Source organism: Dioscorea cayenensis, chromosome 26 (genome assembly GCF_009730915.1).
Source record: "Dioscorea cayenensis subsp. rotundata cultivar TDr96_F1 chromosome 26, TDr96_F1_v2_PseudoChromosome.rev07_lg8_w22 25.fasta, whole genome shotgun sequence".
Taxonomy (NCBI): Eukaryota; Viridiplantae; Streptophyta; class Magnoliopsida; order Dioscoreales; family Dioscoreaceae; genus Dioscorea; species Dioscorea cayenensis.
The window spans coordinates 350320-368748 of NC_052496.1; the positions used below are offsets into that span (position 1 = coordinate 350320).

The 18429-nt window shown below is 37.6% G+C and overlaps 3 protein-coding genes across 5 annotated transcripts; all 3 read left to right on the top strand.

The window, feature by feature from the left end:
* The first annotated feature begins 3378 nt into the window (after window positions 1-3378).
* LOC120253068 (exportin-2) lies at window positions 3379-8561 on the top strand. 3 transcript variants are annotated; one of them, XR_005534201.1, is made up of 3 exons: window positions 3380-6412; window positions 7989-8270; window positions 8357-8561. XR_005534201.1 is itself a non-coding variant. In XM_039261333.1 (2 exons), the coding sequence occupies exon 1, from the start codon at window positions 3490-3492 to the stop codon at window positions 6409-6411; it is 2922 nt and encodes a 973-aa protein (XP_039117267.1). In that variant the 5' UTR covers window positions 3379-3489; the 3' UTR covers window position 6412; window positions 7986-8377. The 3 variants fall into 3 exon arrangements, 2 of the variants coding, with proteins under 2 accessions (XP_039117267.1, XP_039117268.1); XM_039261333.1 differs by having other exon boundaries at window positions 3379-6412; window positions 7986-8377; XM_039261334.1 differs by having other exon boundaries at window positions 3379-6412; window positions 7996-8377.
* A 6-nt stretch (window positions 8562-8567) lies between these two features.
* Window positions 8568-11291, top strand: LOC120253069 (glucan endo-1,3-beta-glucosidase 8-like). Its single transcript, XM_039261335.1, has 3 exons — window positions 8568-8580; window positions 9363-9404; window positions 9548-11291. The coding sequence occupies exon 3, from the start codon at window positions 9816-9818 to the stop codon at window positions 11283-11285; it is 1470 nt and encodes a 489-aa protein (XP_039117269.1). The 5' UTR covers window positions 8568-8580; window positions 9363-9404; window positions 9548-9815; the 3' UTR covers window positions 11286-11291.
* Window positions 11292-13818: 2527 nt separating this feature from the next.
* On the top strand, window positions 13819-17942 carry LOC120253138 (probable choline kinase 2). Its single transcript, XM_039261438.1, has 7 exons — window positions 13819-14499; window positions 16025-16146; window positions 16245-16440; window positions 17036-17153; window positions 17259-17306; window positions 17398-17498; window positions 17609-17942. Exons 1-7 carry the CDS (start codon window positions 14089-14091, stop codon window positions 17708-17710), a joined length of 1098 nt encoding a protein of 365 aa, XP_039117372.1. The 5' UTR covers window positions 13819-14088; the 3' UTR covers window positions 17711-17942.
* Window positions 17943-18429: the final 487 nt, after the last annotated feature.

Sequence of the window (18429 nt, forward strand, 5' to 3'; positions counted from 1 at the left end):
GTATTAAATGATCATCTAATTTATCAGATTATTTGCATATTACCCCCTCAAATCCTCTCTAATTCTCAATTAATTTTTGTTCTATAAACTTTAGACTATTTTACCGTAATCCTTCAAATCATACAAATTTCTATCAATATTTCCCTTTAAATTTAAAAATTATTATCCCCTCAAATCCTCTCTAATTCTTAATTAATCCTTGTTCGGGTTTCAAAATTATCTTTATTTAAAATATGATTTAATGAAATGTGAATTTGAATATGAGTTGTTAGAAGTTGAAGAAGTAAATTAAATATAAAGATAAATTTTATGTTTTACGTTTAACAATAGTTGTTTTTGTTTAAGTTATCTTGTTTCCCTCTATCAATCACAGTTTCCGTTTAATTTAACACGTTTCCGTGTAACAATCTCGGTCACTGTTTAAGTTTACTCGTTTATATTTATCTAATTACGTTAAAGCACATTGTTAAATGTTTTACTTTTAATTTGTTGGGTTTCAATAGTTTTACAATATATGTTAATGCGTATCTGATTAAGTTTACTAGTTTGAGCTTAATAGTTTTGGTTTCTATTTATGAATACATTTTTTACATTTAACAATAGTTTTTTGGTTTAAGTTATCTTGTTTCTGTTTAAGTTAACACGTTTCCGTTTAATAATCTTGGTTTCTGTTTAATAATAATTATTTTTGTTTAAATTACCTTGTTTCCGTTTAATTATCTGGATTTGTGTTTAAGCTAACGTATTCCCAACAATCAGCCCCATGGTAAACATTCCAATAATTTCAAATTTATCTATACAAAAAAATGGACATAAATCGAATGAATAGGAATTAAAAAAAGACACACACATGTACCAATTCAAAATCTCCAAGGGGATCGACATAGGCCCTAAATCGGTCCTCCATCTCAAGCCTCTTCCTTCCTCTCTTACAAAACACCTCATACCTCTCACCCTCCTCATCCTCCTTCCGCCCCATCAGATTTCTTCGGTTCTCCAAAGCACAGCACATCCCCCATCGGTATATCGATCATCGCCGATCTCATCTGGGAAGTTTTGAAACTGTTAGGGGGTAAAAATTAATTTTCCCTAAAAAAAATGATGTTAAATTCCTAATCGTCCTCTACATTAAATGAAATTTTTAGTTTTTTATTTTATTTTTTAATGTATTGAATAGAATTTTAACTTATATATCTTTAAAAATGTTTGCGAAAAGATGAGCGGAGACGTCCGCCTCACATTTGATCCTGAGGTAGAGGAGGAGGAGGAGCTTCCTTGGTCCTTTGACGTCGAGGAGGAAGTTGAGGGAGCGTTGTCGGTGTTTTTTGACCCGACATTCGGGGACACGGGGGAGTTGCCAGCTTTGGCGGCGCTTGGTCCTCACGTTGGGCTGGGAGTGATGGAGCTTGGTTCCCGTCCTAGTGGTTTCCCCCCTCACTTTGAGGATGATGAGGAGGAGGGAGAAGTTGGTGCTTCCGTTGCACCCTTGGAGTCGTTGTTTAGGGTGGACCCAGCAGGTGTTGAGGCGGTGGAGAGTGGCTCTCACGAGGGGGATGTGGAGGTCATTCCTGTTGTGGTTGTGGTGGAGCGGAGCTCTCATGCCAAAGTGGAGCTAGGTTACTGTATTGGAGGAAAGGTTATGGCTGTGGTGGAGCGGAGCTCCAAGCCGGAATGAAGCTAGGTCACCGAAATGGTGTTTCAGTTGGGGGGGGTGGAGACCATTCCAGTGGTGGTGGTGGAGCGGAGCTCCCACGCCGGTCTGGAGCTTGGTCATCGAGTTGAGGTTCTAGTTGATACGGTGGTGGACCGAGGCTCTCACCCCGAGATGTTGCTTGGTCACCAAGACGGGGGTCCTGTCGAGGCTGTGGTGGAGTGGGGGTCCCTAGCGGGAGTTGAACTTGGTCATCGAGATGGGGATACAGGTGAAGCGGTGGTGCAGGGGAGCTTTCGTGCCGGAGTAATGCTTGGTCACCGAGAGGGGGGCTAGTTGTGACTGTGGTGGAGCGGAGGTCCCATGACAATTTGGGTCTGCGGCGAAGCGTACACGCTGGTTTACATCAGCGACACTCCCATCTGCCAAGATGTCGGATCAGGGGTTTATTCGAAGTTCGATATAGTGTTGGTGGTCGGGAGGTTAGGTTTAGAGAGGTGCTGCTCCTAGTGAGCTTTGCTCAAGGCGACGTTGCCCGGAGCTGGTGGTGAAGCTGGTCGGACTAAGAGTCGGATGAGGGCTCGGTTCTCTAAGAGATGACGATCAGATTGTTGGGATGAGGAGCATGCGTGGAGCTCGATGCAGTGACGTGTAGTGTGTAGGCATCCTTTGATGAAAGGTGGCGCTCAGCATTTGGTTGAGGTTAATTATCTTGGGATTTGGGAGTCAAAGGTAGCGCATGTGCCCAATGAGGTTTTTGGTGGTCCACATTCTTTCATGTATTTGTTTTTGGGCTTGGAGTATTATTGGGCCATGCTGATGCTGGCCTTATTTTCAGTTTGGTTTAAGGGCCCTTCTTGGTCTTGTGAGTTTGATTCCACTTCTATTTGGCATTAGGCCACTTCTAGTGGGGGTGGGTTAAGCAAAATTAGCAAGGGGAAGTTTGGGCTAAGGCTGGCCCTAATCTGTTTAATGGGCCCGGGCCCGACAGAGATTGGTGGGGAGGACCCGTTTTGGTACTAGGCTAGTTGTTCATGTCTTCTCTCCTTCCAGTGGGAGTTGTGTGTCGTCGGTTTATCTTTATGTTATTACTGTGATGTTCTCTGTTTCTGTCCACGTCTAGTAGATTTTTTGTATTTAATCTCTTTTCTAGTAATGCAATTGGTTTATTCACCTTTCCCAATATATATATATATCATTTTTAGGAGAAATCTTTGAGAGTTTTTCATAATTGTGTTTACAATTTAGGTTTATTTAAACCAAATCATAATAATGAATAATTTTATAGTAAAAAAATTATGAACAATATTGTCATTTTATGTGACTTTTTAATATTTTACACATAAAAATCTTTCCCTTTAATTTTGTTCATAATAATTTCTCATATTTAATTATTATTTAATATTTAAAGTTTAAGTGTATACTAATTTTGGTGTTATCATAAACATACTTTGCAAAATCTGAACCTAATGGGCCGCTGATGGGCAGCTACCTCTAATGGTCTTAATTTTGGGACAACAAGGCCCATCCAACTCACAGTGCAATTTAGGCCCATTCATTATCATGTTTATTAGACAACTAATGTTCTATATATATTTAGCCCTTAATCCTACTAGCTGTCTCAATTAAGACCCGTGAAATCACAACCGCGAAAGCACCCTGGGAAAATGATCCCAACCGTTCATTTCAAACAAAACCTCCCTATCACGTGCTATTCACGTGACCAACTCTTGCACCTTTTTCCTGGAATCCATTCGAGCTTTCTTTTCCAGTACCTTCGCTTCGTCGCCTAAACCCTAATCCCGGCGACCTCCATCGACGATCCTCGAGCTCCGTCCATGGATTTCAACAACCCGGCGGCCTTGGAAACCCTCTCCCAGTGGTTCCTCCAGAGCCTGTCTCCATCCCCCGAGCCCCGACGTGCCGCGGAGTCTTCCCTTTCCGCCGCCGCCGATCATCCTGGCTTCCCCATCGCTCTCCTCCGCCTCGTTGCCGGTTCCTCCATCGACCAACAGATCTGCCTGGCCGCCGCGGTTCACTTCAAGAACCTCGTTCGCTCCCGCTGGTCCCCGTCCGATACCGACCGTCCCGTGATCCCTCAGCCGGAGAAGGACCAGATCAAGTCCCTCTTGCTTCCTCTGATGCTCTCCTCTCCGTCTCCTCTTGTCCGATCCCAGCTCTCTGAATCCTTGTCCCTCATCGCCTCCCATGATTTCCCCCAATCCTGGCCCTCTCTCCTTCCTGACATAGTCTCTACCCTTCGCTCATCAACCGATTACTCGGCGATCAATGGCCTACTCGCTGCCGCGAACTCGATTTTCTTGAAGTTCCGACACTCCTTCGACACCCCAGCTCTCCGCCTGGACCTCAAGTACTGTCTCGATCTCTTCGCAGCCCCGCTTCTTGAGATCTTCCTCAAGACCTCTTCTCTCATCTCCACCACTATCTCCGGCAATGGCCAGCCAGAATCCCTTCGAGCGCCGTTTGAGTCGCAGCGGCTTTGCTGTGAAATCTTTCTTTCGCTGAACTTCATTGATCTTCCCGAGTTTTTCGAGGACCATATGCGCGAGTGGATGTCCGAGTTCCTGGTCTATCTCACCAAGACCTATCCTCCAGCATTGGAGGCTGATGGGTCGGCGGACGCGCTGCGAGCGGCGGTGTGCGAAAACCTGCAGTTTTACATGGAGAAGAACGAAGAGGAGTTCAAAGACTACCTCAAGGACTTCGCCTCCGCCGTGTGGAACCTTCTCATAACCCCCGCCACCTCCCCATTCCGGGATCAGCTGACGATCACTGCCATTCGGTTCTTGACCAAGGTGAGCACTAGTGTGCACCATTCTTTGTTTAGTAGCTCCCAGGCGTTGCAGGAGATCTGCCAAAGTATAGTCTTTCCCAACGTTAGACTACGTGACGAGGATGAGGAGCTCTTTGAGATGAACTACGTTGAGTACATTAGGCGAGACATTGAGGGCAGTGACATTGACACAAGGCGAAGGATAGCATGCGAGCTATTGAAGGGCCTTGCTCTGAATTACAAGGAGCAGGTGACGGCTCTGGTGTCAATGCAGATACAGAACATGCTGGCACTATATGCCGCGAATCCCGGGGAGAATTGGAAGGAGAAGGACTCAGCTATCTATCTTGTCGTGTCCCTCGCTACTAAAGGGAGCACAGGTCACCTTGTTGATGTGGATAGCTTCTTTGCCACCGTGATTGTGCCTGAGCTCCAGGGGCAGGACGTCAATGCATCGTCCATGCTCAAAGCAGGGGCACTCAAGTTCTTCACGACATTCCGGGAACAGATACCTAAGCAAGCTTCAATGGCGTTGCTTCCTGATGTGATTAGATTCTTGGCAGCAGAGTCAAATGTGGTGCATTCTTATGCTGCCAATTGTATTGAGAAGCTTTTGTTGGTGAAAGACAAGGTGCCCGCACCTGCTTCTGGATTGACTGCGGTGCATTCTCATGCACGGTATGGTCCCTCCGACATTGACCCTCTTTTACCATCTCTTCTTACCAATCTCTTCAATGCTCTGCAATTTCCCGATTCTCAAGAGAACCAGTATGTCATGAGGTGCATTATGAGAGTGGTTGGGGTTGCCACCGTCGTTGGTGAAGCTGCTGCGGTGTGCATGGCTCGCCTAGCATTTGTGCTAGGTGAAGTATGCAAGAACCCAAAGAACCCTATCTTCAACCATTACCTCTTTGAGGCCATAGCTGCACTGATTGCAAGGTCTTGTGAGAAGGACCAGTCTCTGATCTCCTTGTTCGAAGGCAACCTTTTTCCTGTGCTTCAAAATATTTTGGTGAATGACATTACTGAATTCTGGCCGTATGCATTTCAGATATTTGCTCAGCTTGTTGAGACTAGCAAACCACCGCTATCAGGTAGTTATATGCAGCTTTTCCAGGTTCTTCTCTCCCTAGAGTCCTGGAAAAGGTCAGCCAATGTTCCAGCATTGGTTCGGTTGCTTCAAGCGTACTTGCAGAAAATGCCCACTGAGCTAAACCGTGAGGGGAGATTGAGTCAGGTCCTTGCAATTTTTAACAAGCTCGTTATGTCTCCCAGTACTGAAGAATTGGGCTTCTTTGTGCTCAACACTGTTGTTGAAAACCTCGGCTCTGATGTCTTAGCACCCTACATAGGTCACATATGGAGTGCCCTGTTTACACGGTTGCAGATCAGGCGGAATGTGAAGAAGTTTGTGAATTCATTAATCATTTTCATGTCATTAGTTTTGGTTAAGCATGGGCCTGGTGTTCTTGTCGACTCTGTTAATGCTGTTCAGCCAAATATATTCGTAACTATCCTTCAACAGTTTTGGATTCCTAATGTTAAGCTTATCTCAGGAGTGATTGAAGTGAAGTTGGCATCAATTGCTTCGACTAGGCTTTTGTGTGAATCACCTAGTCTTTTGGACCCTTCAGCAGCAGAACTCTGGGGGAAGCTGCTTGACAGTATTATTACTTTGCTTGCCCAACCAGAGGAGTTCAGAGAGAATGTTGAAAACGAGCCACCAGTGGTTCCAGAAACCGAGGGATATTCTGCATCTTTTGCACGCCTTCACAATGCAGGTAAAAAGGAGGAAGATCCTTTGAAGGAGATAAGGGATCCAAAAGAATTCTTGGTTTCATCATTGGCTAGGCTTTCGGCTGCCTCTCCTGGGAGGTATAGGGCAAGCATTGAGAAGTTCGTTGATCCACAAAATCAAAGTGCTCTTATCCAGCTTTGTGGTGCTTATAATTGCACCATAGTATAGGGTAAGTTCATTTCCAAGTCATTTCTCTATGTTCCTGATTTCTTTTACTTGGTATGAGAACTTTTTCTTGGATCTGCACTTTCATTAATGTTTTATTCTATTGTCCCTGTTACTGATCCGTTAAGGATGTTACTCTACATTTTACATTTTTGTTGCCGGACGTTCAAATTTATAGTTGCATGACTGGTTGATATTGTCTGTGACAAGCTAATCTTTGTTTGAGTTAAGACTATTGTCCTACAAATATATAGTTAATGATTGCATGCAGAGTTTTGGTCTCATCTGAAATGTAGTATTTCAATTCAGTTTAAATTTTGCAAATGTTGTCTGAAGTGGTTAACTGTGAGTAGAACTTACAGTTTTGACATGAATGTGTTATGTAAAAAAACAATGAGAGATATTTGAGACCCCTGCTCATTTGAGAGCCTGATGGAGCCAGAACTTGATATGCACTGTTTGATTGGAGCATTTTTTATTTTGCAGAATTTGATTTTTGGTATAGGTGGTGCGTATGTCGATAAAATTTATATGCTCTGAAATTTTGTAACATGAATGATAACAGTTGAAATCTGAAACATTCAAGTTTCAAATATGTTACTAAGCATTACTAATGATTTATAAGGTTGTTTCCCTTGTCACATGCAACCTCAAACTAATACACTCTGGGAAAATGGTTGTCCTCTTAGAAGGGGAATGCTATCTATGTTGACATCCCAACCTCTAACCAAACGCCCCAAGGGGCTTGCAGTTATCCTACCCAACTTTTTTTTCACTAGATGTAATTACTTTTTATAATAACATCTTTAATAAGCATTAATAGTCACAAACACTCTATCATTAATTTGAAAAGTGAAATTGTAATCTTATTTTTTATTTTTTATTTTTTGAAAAAAAGTTAGTGTTTATTAGTCAACTTTTGATGAAAGTTCACTCGAAAACAAATTCAAATAACCAAACACTGCCTAATAGACATTACATTTGCACTTCACAAACTGCTAGTCTTAGAAGTCAGTGTTCCTGCTTATTATTAATCAAATTTATTCCATAATTCAACTTATTGAGCTGATTCCATTTCAGTGTTTTATTTACCTAGCTCACTTGGCCCTGGTAGTTTTTATTGCTATTTGTTTGTTTTGGTCTATTTACATGATTAAATCATGATCAGTGGAAGTTGTTATTTATCAGCTTAATTTAACCCTTGTGTAAGACTTGGTGTAAATTCTAACTATTTGTTGACTTTTTTCTATCCATTATATTTAAGTTACGACTTAGATCTAGATTATACAATTTCTTAACTTGACCAATGTCTACTACATCATTGTTTGGCTTATACGTATACTCTTATTTCTTTTGCAATCACTCTAGGTGTTTAGCTCATTTGTACGATGATGGTAACATTCTTTTCCTAGATGATAACTTTACCTTAACAAAATATGAGGATTAACTTGTGTTCATAGATTATAAGTTGTAACCTTGGAAAGCATTAGATTACATTATTTTCGCATTTTATGAAGTCCCTATTTCATTTATGAACTATGCAATTACCTGAATTTGCAACATGTTTTTCTGACCAGTAGATTACAGATCTGGAGGCGGTGGCGTATCCTTTTTCTCTAGTCATTGCATCCGTCAAGTATATTGTACAAACGAGTGTGGTTTTGGCGGCATCTGAATTTCTGAGGTTCCCAGTTGCTGTTTGTTTCTCGCAGTTAAAAGCTATGAAGCTTTCATCTCCATTTAGGTTCTACCTCAGTGGTTTACCGTTTACCTGATGCATGTGCTTCTTAAGCAAACATGAGCTGCATTTTGTGTGGGGATGAGGTTGTTCATTTCCCTGGATTTTGTCGGCATTTTCATTGGTAAAGTTATACATGTTTCGGCCCTATCTTTTATGTTTTCATTTTGTTTCTTCAAATATAACTTGAAACAATCAAAGTCTTTCCAGGGTTAATACTGTTCTTCATTAGAAGTTTTCTCTACATGGCCATGCTTGATGAATGTTGGGCAACAGTTGTTTGTGAGTTCTTGTTTCAGCAATGAAGTCTTTATTAGTATCCTGGAAATGTGAAAGTTGAAAGTTGTTGTCAAGCCAGTTGTCAAGTCTGTTAATGACATTTTGAAGTTCACAGAAGTATTCAAATTTTCTATCAGTCATACATGCATCATGGAGTAAGTAAAAACATTTTTTTTTTTTTCATTATTTCTTCTATAATGTGAACAGCTTATGCAACAGGATTTGTTTTGATTATATTTGAAGCTTCATGCATGTTTGTGTCTCATCACCTGCTGTTAGAATTTTACTAACTAGGGAACAAAAATTAGAACCTTGTCAGAAGCACAAACCCAATTTAGTTACACTCATCTGATCTTTTGAATACTTTTAGTTTATTTACAAAGTAGTAAAACGAGATTGGAACAACCAAAAATGAGTGACAATAAAGAGGAAAAACATTATCTTTGGATAATTAAATTAGAGGATAGGACTCTTAAGCCTCTGACAAAGTTGCATATGACAGTCTCGTTAAAACGTCTAAGTTACTTATACCCTGAAAATTTTAATTTTTAAAGATTAATTAATTTTAGAAAATTATACTTTTAATTTTTATTTGAAAGGTACTTTCTGTTTTGAGTCAAGACTATTGTCCTACATGCATATTAGATGGTTGCAGACAGAATTTTGGTTCCATCTGAAGGATATGATCTCAACATGACTTAATATGTCTTAATTGTTGTCTGAATTTGTCAACTGTGAGTAGATAACTTACAGTTTTGATTCACATGATTAGCAGTTTTAACATATCTAACAAAACAAATGGAGATTTTTATTATTTACTTGTTTATAGCTTCTGAATTGTATTATGATGAATTCACACAATTAGGATTATTAGTAGTTTTGTTTTCACTTGAACTTGTGGAAATGATTACACTGTTCACTGTGTTCTTTTTCTTAGGTACATGATACAATTTGGCTTATCTTCAGAAGACAAATAGAGGTTACTACTTGTTTATTTATAGCTTCTGACTTGTATGCTTGGAAATCATTTGGTTGTATTATGTTCTCAGTTCCGAAAGCTGTGTCTTTTTATGTATGAGATATATATTGTCTTGCCTGAATTTGCATTTTTCTTCTCACCAGGCAGATTAAAAGATCTTTCAAAACTCTTCTCCAAGAATTAGTACTGATTTCTTAACCTTGAATACTGAAAGCAAGGTGTTATATGTACTTTCACTTTGTGGTGTTATAATCTATAAAAACAATGAAGCCTCTGAAATGCTGGCGCTGAAGTGAGCACTACGCCTGTTCTTCACATACAGTAATTAATGAACCTTAGCTTCAAAGCCAAACCCGGCCACCAAACTCTATTAGTTCCATCAGCTCTGTATACATACACATTCAAGTGGTCATGTACATTCCGGCACCACCGATCATGGTCCGGCAGGAGCACATCACTACTACATGGATCTCATACTTCACCCTAACCACAGCCATACTCACCGGAGCCACAGGCGTAAACTGGGGAACCATGGCATCTCACCAGCTACCCCCATCGACAATTGTTCGCATGCTCAAAGACAACTACATCAACAAAGTAAAACTTTTCGATTCCGACCCTTCCATAGTTACCGCCTTTGCTAAAACCAACATCGAGCTCATCCTCGGCATTCCCAACAACCAACTTAGCCATTTAGCCAAAGACTACAACAATGCCAAGAACTGGATCACAAACAACATCACCCAATATCTCAACACCGGTCATTACAACATCAAGTACATCGCCGTCGGCAATGAACCATTCCTTCAAAGCTACAATGGAGCATTCATGGACGTAACACTCCCAGCTCTCAAAAACATCCACCGAGCTCTTATCGACGCCAACATCGCACACCATATCAAACCGGTCGTCCCACTCAATGCCGATGTCTACAACTCTCCGACCACCAACCCTTTGCCATCGGCCGGTAACTTCCGGTCGGACATCCACAAGCTCATGCTCCAACTAGTGCACTTCCTCAACTTCATCCACTCCCCTTTTATAGTAAACATCTACCCCTTCCTCAGCCTTTATCAAAACCCCAACTTCCCCATCAACTTTGCCTTCTTCGACACAAAAACAAAACCTTTAAACGACTCCGGTGTGATCTACACTAATGTATTCGACGCGAACCTTGCGACACTCAAGTGGTCTATAAAAAAAGCCGGCGTGCTCAACATGCAAGTCATCATCGGAGAGATTGGTTGGCCTACTGACGGCTACGTGCATGCCAATGTGAAACTAGCCAAAAGATTTTACATTGGATTCTTAAGTCATATTAGGAACAAACACAAAGACATGCAAGTGTATATCTTCTCACTAATGGATGAGGACTTGAAGAGTGTTTTGCCAGGCAATTTTGAGAGACACTGGGGGATATTCACTTATGATGGTAAACCAAAGTTTGAACTGGATTTGAGTGGGCTTGGGAGAGATAATAATAATAAGTTGGTTGGAGCGAAAGGTGTTGAGTATTTGGGCGAGCAATGGTGCGTGATGGATGAGGACATGGCTGGGAGTTTGGTGGAGAAGGTGCCTGCAAGTGTGGACTTTGCTTGTTCCAATGCTGATTGCACTGAGCTTGGGTTTGGTTGCTCTTGTGAAGGGTTGGATCAAGAGGGGAATGTTTCTTATGCTTTTAATGCTTATTTTCAAAGCCAAGATCAAGATGAAAGAGCTTGTGATTTTCAAGGCTTGGCTAAGATTGTTAAGAAGAATGCATCCAGAGGTACTTGTGTTTTTCCTGTTCAGATTGTTAGTAATAGTGCTGTGTGGTTGTGGTTAGCTTGGTGGGTGGTGCTTGTGGAGATTTTATTTTATTTTATTTTATTTTATTTCTAATTTTATAGTTGGACATTAGTTTATTAACAAAAAAAAAAAAATTAATTTGAAAGGATTTTTGATATTTTTTTATATTCTCTTTGATGTTTCTTATTCAATAACAAGTTAACAACTACAACTACAACTACAACAACAAAAGTTGTTGATTCTGGGGTCCACTATATGAATTTTTTATTCCATTTTCATGTTGTTGATACTTGATAGTCAAAGAATTAGATAAATGAAGAATAGACATATGGTTACGTTACGTGAAATTTATATTAAAAAATATATTATTAATGATATTTATAAAAATTAGTATTATTATTATTATTAAATAAATATTTATCATGAATAGGTCCCCACCTACACGGCTACACCCCATCTACTACACGGATGGAATTTGATGCTATATTTTATTTTGTTGCCTTATCGGTTCACTGTAATCATAGTTGTTAATTTTTAATAAAAATTTAATGTATCCGTTTTTATTGAAAAAAAGTGTGCTATTATATGAATTAAACCACTGTATCATCTTATCATTGATATTTCAGATAAAAGATTTATATCTGTAAATAAAATATTTTATGTTTTCTATTTTGGCCCACAAAATTATGATAAGATTTGGGTGATAATATCATGCATGGATTAATTATTGGGAGTGTTTGAAACTTTTTAATAAAATAAAATTAGAAAAAATGATAGCCATTGAAACTGGACTGACTGCTTCAATAATTCAATTCCAAAAGCTATGGTGAGCTTTTGCTTGAAGATGTACTACTGAAGAATCCATTGAAAAAAGAAACCAAAGAAAAAGATTTGTGGTGCACCAATATTATTATTATATATAGTTTCATAATTTGTACTGATTTTTCTTTTTCTTTGGTTGAAACTTGAAAGCCAAAGCAAACTATTCTTTGTGATTGAACTTGGGAATATATATCAGATTTCTTTGAACCAAATTAAAAGAGACAACAAGCAGTATTGACTTTTTATTATAAAAATGGTAATGGCTTAAAAGCAATGATAAGTCTTGTTCTGGTCCATTATATGTGCCAGAACTTTTAATATGTTGTTCTCTTCCATTATAATTATATTAATGTAACTATAGAGGAAACAATCATCAAATCAGTAATAATAAACTAAAAACTTATAATAAATGTGATGCCATACTTTTCAAACAAAGTGCTAGTATTGTGCTTAATTGGATATTTATTGTTTTATTTCATCAATCAATATTATTACTATAACCTTCAAAGTCAAAGTCGTAATTACTTACTGAAATTAATCTTTAATGAAAAAAAACAAGGTCTCCGGCACACTTGCTAAGTATGAAAGGACTTCTAAATCCTCAAAAAGGGTTTTTTTAATGTAAATATATCTCAGTCATTGTTAGATTTATAAATATACCATTTTATTCTCTTTTAATTTTTTTCCTTCCCTTTTTATCATCTTTTTCAGGGAACTAGCAGATCTTTCTCTCATCATCCATAATTCATAAATTTACCATCTTATTTTTTTTATTTTTTTTTAACCCAAAACGATAAACATCACAGTCTTCCCACTAAGAGAAGTCAAGGACAGGCGCCAGAGCATCTCTCCACAGCACCATCACCCAAGCACAAAGTATCGCGTGGAGCAAAGCTCGAACACGCGACCTCTATGAAACTCTTGGGGACCCGGTACCACTAGGCCATTAGGCCGGTAGTACCATCTTATCCTTTTGCAAAATTCTTTTATTTTATTTTTATACTTTTACTTATTTTTTAAGATAAATTCATTGTGCCCAGCAAACTAAACTTAAGCTTATGCACATGGTCTGGTGAGCTAACCCAAATACAAAGGGCTGTGCACATGGTTGAGTGTGTCACTTGTTCAAAGGGACTTGTTAGGTGCATGACAAAGTCAGGACTTGTTATGTTTAAATTAACTCTAAGTTTTCTAGTCATTTTAATAACCTCTTAAAGAACTTATTAATTCCTCTTTATTTTATTTATTTTATTTTAATAAATAAAAATAAACCATAATTCTTAATAGTCATTGTGAGTGAGAGTTTAACCCTCAATTTTTTTTCAAAAACAAATAAAAATAAAAAATAAAAAATACATAAATATGGGCTATGACCCGTCGCTTCTTTCATCTATGAAAGAGTATTTTTATTATTTTGTTTTTGGAGAAATTTTTTTTATACATACCACAGTCATCATGTATAACACAAAAAATATAAAATAATCACGTCATCTTTACAGACATAAAATCAGACATCCATTAAAGAGATAATTTTTTTTTTCAAATTGATCGATGAAAAATAATATGAGTAAAAGATCATTTAAATATATTAAAAAAATTAATCTGTGTATTATACTAAAAAAAAAATCACCGGACCCAAGAGTTAAAAACACATTTATCTCGCGCTTGATAAACCTATAATATATATACACACACATCATGACCACCCACGCCACGTGGCCGAATCAACGAGCCAACATGTATTAGCGGGGCCCACAAACCGACATCGTCCTGTATATATGGACACCACTCCCGCGTAGCCATTTGAGAAGATCCAACGTTTGGAAAATCATCTTCGCGTTGTGGACGCGTACACGTGGCTTCATCCACCCCGTCCATTCTCTAAATTTTTCTCTCTTTCTTCGCTGTTTCCCTTCCCTCCTCCGACTTTCTCAAATAGCGCCATCTCCGTACTCTTCGCTCCGCCTTTCTAGGGTTCCAAATTCTCAAATCAATCCCCACATAGATCGCTTCCTTCCCCTCTGAAACCTCGCAATCCTTTATCTTTCAGTCGAATTTCAGACAACCAAGCGCCATGAGGCTATCTTGCTTGCCGACCTGCCTCGGATTTGATACCAAGAAGGTCTCTTTTGATCAAATCCCGGTGGTTTCCGATCAAGATGAGGAGCCGCGGATTCCCAAGGAGGCGAGGAAGGTACTGCACCGGCTGGCGGCCGAGTGGGCTGACGTTGAGGATTGCCGCGCGCTGGAGGTGATGCAACTCAAGGGGGCCATGACTAACGAGGTCTACCAGATCCGGTGGCCAAGCTCCGTTGGAGGAAACGTGCGCAAGGTCCTAGTTAGGGTGTATGGTGAGGGGGTTGAGGTTTTCTTCAACCGGGATGATGAGATCCAGACCTTCGAGTGTATGTCCAAACACGGCCAGGGTCCTCGCCTTCTCGGCCGCTTCCCTAACGGCCGCGTCGAGGAGTTTATCCACGCTAGGGTATGCTATTATAACCCTCAAATCAAATTTTTATTTTTTATTTTTATGAAAAAAGATTTCGACTTTATTGTTATTTTTAATTCTTGGATTAATATTGCCTGCTTTGATGATTGTTTTCTTTTGGATTAATTTTATAAGAATTGTTTCTGATGAGAAGTTTGAGCAGGGTTTCTCTTCAAGAGAAGAAGAGCCAGATGGATGGAACTGGAAGAGCCTTGCTGTCCTACCCTAGCTCTGCCTCTAATTTTTATATTGCTTCTTGTTTTTTTCTTTTTTTCTGAAAAAGAACTTGTTTTTTTCTTATTAAAAAGAAACAAGAAAAAAACAGGAAAATATTGTTTCTCTGATTTGACTGATTTGCATGCTGATGTCTTGTAGGCCCGTCTTTTTTGAAACTTTATCAGCGATGACTTATTTGCAGCTTTTGTATGATTTACGGGGTTTTTTCCAATTGAAAAGCTTGTTTTGTTTCTTTCTGAATTTATATATATATTTTAGGTTTTGCTGCAATCGCTATTTGTTTCCAGTTCCTTGTCTTTTTTATTGAAACTTTCTTTTTTGGAACCCTTCTTTTCATTTGATGCGTAAATGGAATTTTTATTTTTAGTAAAGTAAATAAATGGTAAAATATTTTATTTAGTTCCTTTCTCTCTAATATGATTTGTCCCTAAGAGATTTTTGTATTTTAATTTTTGAGAAATATAAGTCTTCATAAAGACCTCCTAAAAATAAATTATATTAGAGAGAAATTTATATTTTTTAAAAACTAAATTACATGGACTTCTTAGAGACAAATCATATTAGAGGGACTAAAAAAGACAAATTGATTATATTAGAAGGACTAAATAAGGTGTTTTATCTAAATAAATTATAAATTTATTGAAAAAAATTCTTTAATTATATGTCGGTTGTCAATTAAGTCAGTATTCTCATACTCATTTATTTTTTAATTTTTTGTTTTCGTACTCATTTATCTTTTATTTTTTTAAAATGATTCGTTAATTACATAGTGGAGTTATCAATTAAATCAGTATGTTTTTCATACCTCCAATTAAATCAGTATATTTTTCATACTCGTTTATCTTTTATTTTTTCATTTTCATACTTATTTATCTTTTATTTTTTTCCTTTGTTGATTTTGTAAAAAAAAACTCTGCGGTTCTTTAGAAATAAAGGTTTGTAAAGAAAGTGTATACGCGGTATTTGGTTTGGATTCCGTGTGCCACTCCTGATTGGACATTTGTCTATGGAAATGCAGCGCATGGCCCACAAAACGATCATGTGTGATCTACCTTTTAACAAATATCACCTAAAAAAACGGAGGAAAAAATGGATATTGATGGTCCATGCAAGTCAATCTTTTCTGCAGCTAGATAATAAAGAGGAAAACAACAGCTGTGAATTCTATTTATTTTGATTTATTGATTCATTGATTTGAATTAGTTACTAGTTCCAGCAATTGTCGCATTTGTTCGACATTTGGTTGCATCTCTGATCTTTTCGTTGCTGTTTTATTAAAATCCAGACGCTTTCAGCTGCAGACTTGCGTGACCCGGAAATATCTGCACTAGTTGCTTCAAAACTCAGAGAGTTCCATGATCTAAACATGCCTGGCATAAAGACTGTAGTTTTGTGGGACAGATTAAGGTACTGTTTAGTTATTTGTTTGATGGTATTCATAATCTGCAGTTGCTCACAGACTTTTTAAGGAACTGAAGAAAAAGTGTTCCTTTTGTTCCTTGCAGAAATTGGCTCAAAGCTGCTCGTAGTATGTGTTCATCTGAAGAAGTAAAAGAGTTTTGTTTGGATACAATGGAGGAGGAGATAACCTCCTTGGAAAGTCATTTATCAGGAGAAGATCCAATTATAGGATTTTGCCACAATGATCTTCAATATGGAAACATTATGATGGACGAGGATACTAGATCAGTGACCATAATTGTAAGTTCTTTTTCATTGCTTTCAGTACTGTTGCCACATAAACAAGGTCTTCATTCCTTAATTAACTGTTAAAATGTTAATTAATTCTTTGTTCCACTTTCAATCATCCTGTTTCTTGCCCCCATCCTATTGTTCAATATTTTGATTTGTTGTATGTTAACTGTGGGCAATAATGAGGGATGAGAACTGGAGAAGACAAATTGCTACGTTGCCACCTCTGTTACATGTTTGATCTATACGGTGCAGCATGTGTGCTGACTCAGAAGTCAGCTGTGGATAAGAACTAGATACATATCCTTTTCTTTTCAACTTTTTTTTATTTCCAATATCTTGTCTGATCATTGCCTTACTTTCATGATAAATATTTGGTCTATTCTTTTCTTTTCAACTTTTTAATTTCCAATATCTTGTCATGATAAGTATTTGGTCTCTTCTGTTCTTTTCAACTTTTTAATTTCCAATATCTTGTCATGATAAATATTTGGTCTCTTTTTTGCGCTGTGTTTTCACCTAATTGAAATTATCTTCTGGATTAGAGCTTTTTAAGTTTATTAATTAATTGTATTATTTGTCACTTCTTTTTTTTTTTTGCTAGGATTATGAATATGCAAGTTTTAACCCAGTGGCTTATGATCTCGCTAATCACTTCTGTGAAATGGCTGCTGACTATCATACTGAAACACCACACATCTTGGATTTCAATAAATATCCAGGTAAGTAGTGGCCAACTTTAATTCTTACAATATTATTTTGAATTTCATAAATTTAGAACTTTCATGAAAAACCTGATTTGCAACGTGGCAATCTCTCTTGTCTAGATTTTGAGGAGCGCAAAAAATTTGTAGTGAACTATTTGAGCTCTTCAGGTAAATTTTTCTTCAGTAATTTTTAATTATATTTATCATGAAAAGAATATATGATCATCAAATAAAAAACTCTTGGAAATTTTCGATGCAGGTGAAAAACTGGATAATGTGAAAGTTGAAAAACTGGTCGAGAGTATTGAAAAGTACGCACTAGCAAGCCATCTTGTTTGGGGTCTCTGGGGAATCATTTCGGTAAAACATAGTCATATATTCAGCGCTTGTTAATAAAAATCATGACTCAATTGAACTTTGAGTTGATATTTTCTTTTTTCTTTTTCTTTTTTTTTTAAAAAAAAAAACAGGATCATGTAAATGAGATAGATTTTGACTACATGGAGTATGCAAGACAGAGGTTTCAACAATACTGGTTCATGAAGGAGACAGCATTTCCACAAACTGAATGAAGATAAGATGAGGCCTTGGTTGTCTTTTGCCATTGTATCTTCTACGCCCTATTATTAACAAGTTTCTGTAAATATGCAGCGCATGTTAATTATGTTGTATATTCAACGTGTCAAATTTAAGCTAGCAAATTTTTAATGAACGTTGAATATAGAGCTCTTTTGACTTAAGTTTGTCACGTTGTTGTGATAATAATAAAAGCGGTTCTCTTGGTTGTAGGAAGCTGTTTAAGAATTGATTGATTATGATCATAAATAAGAAATTATTGTTGTGATCGATTTAAGATGTGGTGTCCTTTTTATTCTTACTTACTTTTGGAGAAGAATTTGCCACGGAGTTAGTATTATCCATGCCTCTAATAAATAGTTTGGAAGGTCATATTTTATTTTTAATTATTTGGTAGAACTTTATTGTATTTTATATAGTTTTATTAGGAGAAACGATAAATATCATTTTTTATTTTATTTTATTTTTATTTTTATTTTTATTTGTTTTTTTACAAATGCTACAAACACAGTTCATTAAACATGCATATAAACCAAATATTAATCATTTAAATTTTTCACAATAGAGTCAATGTCACTAAAGTAGAAACCTTTTTAATGATAAAAATCACCTTATTTCCATGCAAATCACATTCAACATCTCTTTTTGGTTAGTTTTTTCTGCTGACTGAATCAAAAGATGCTTTCTTGTTTTTTCTTTTTCTTTTTTTCTTTTT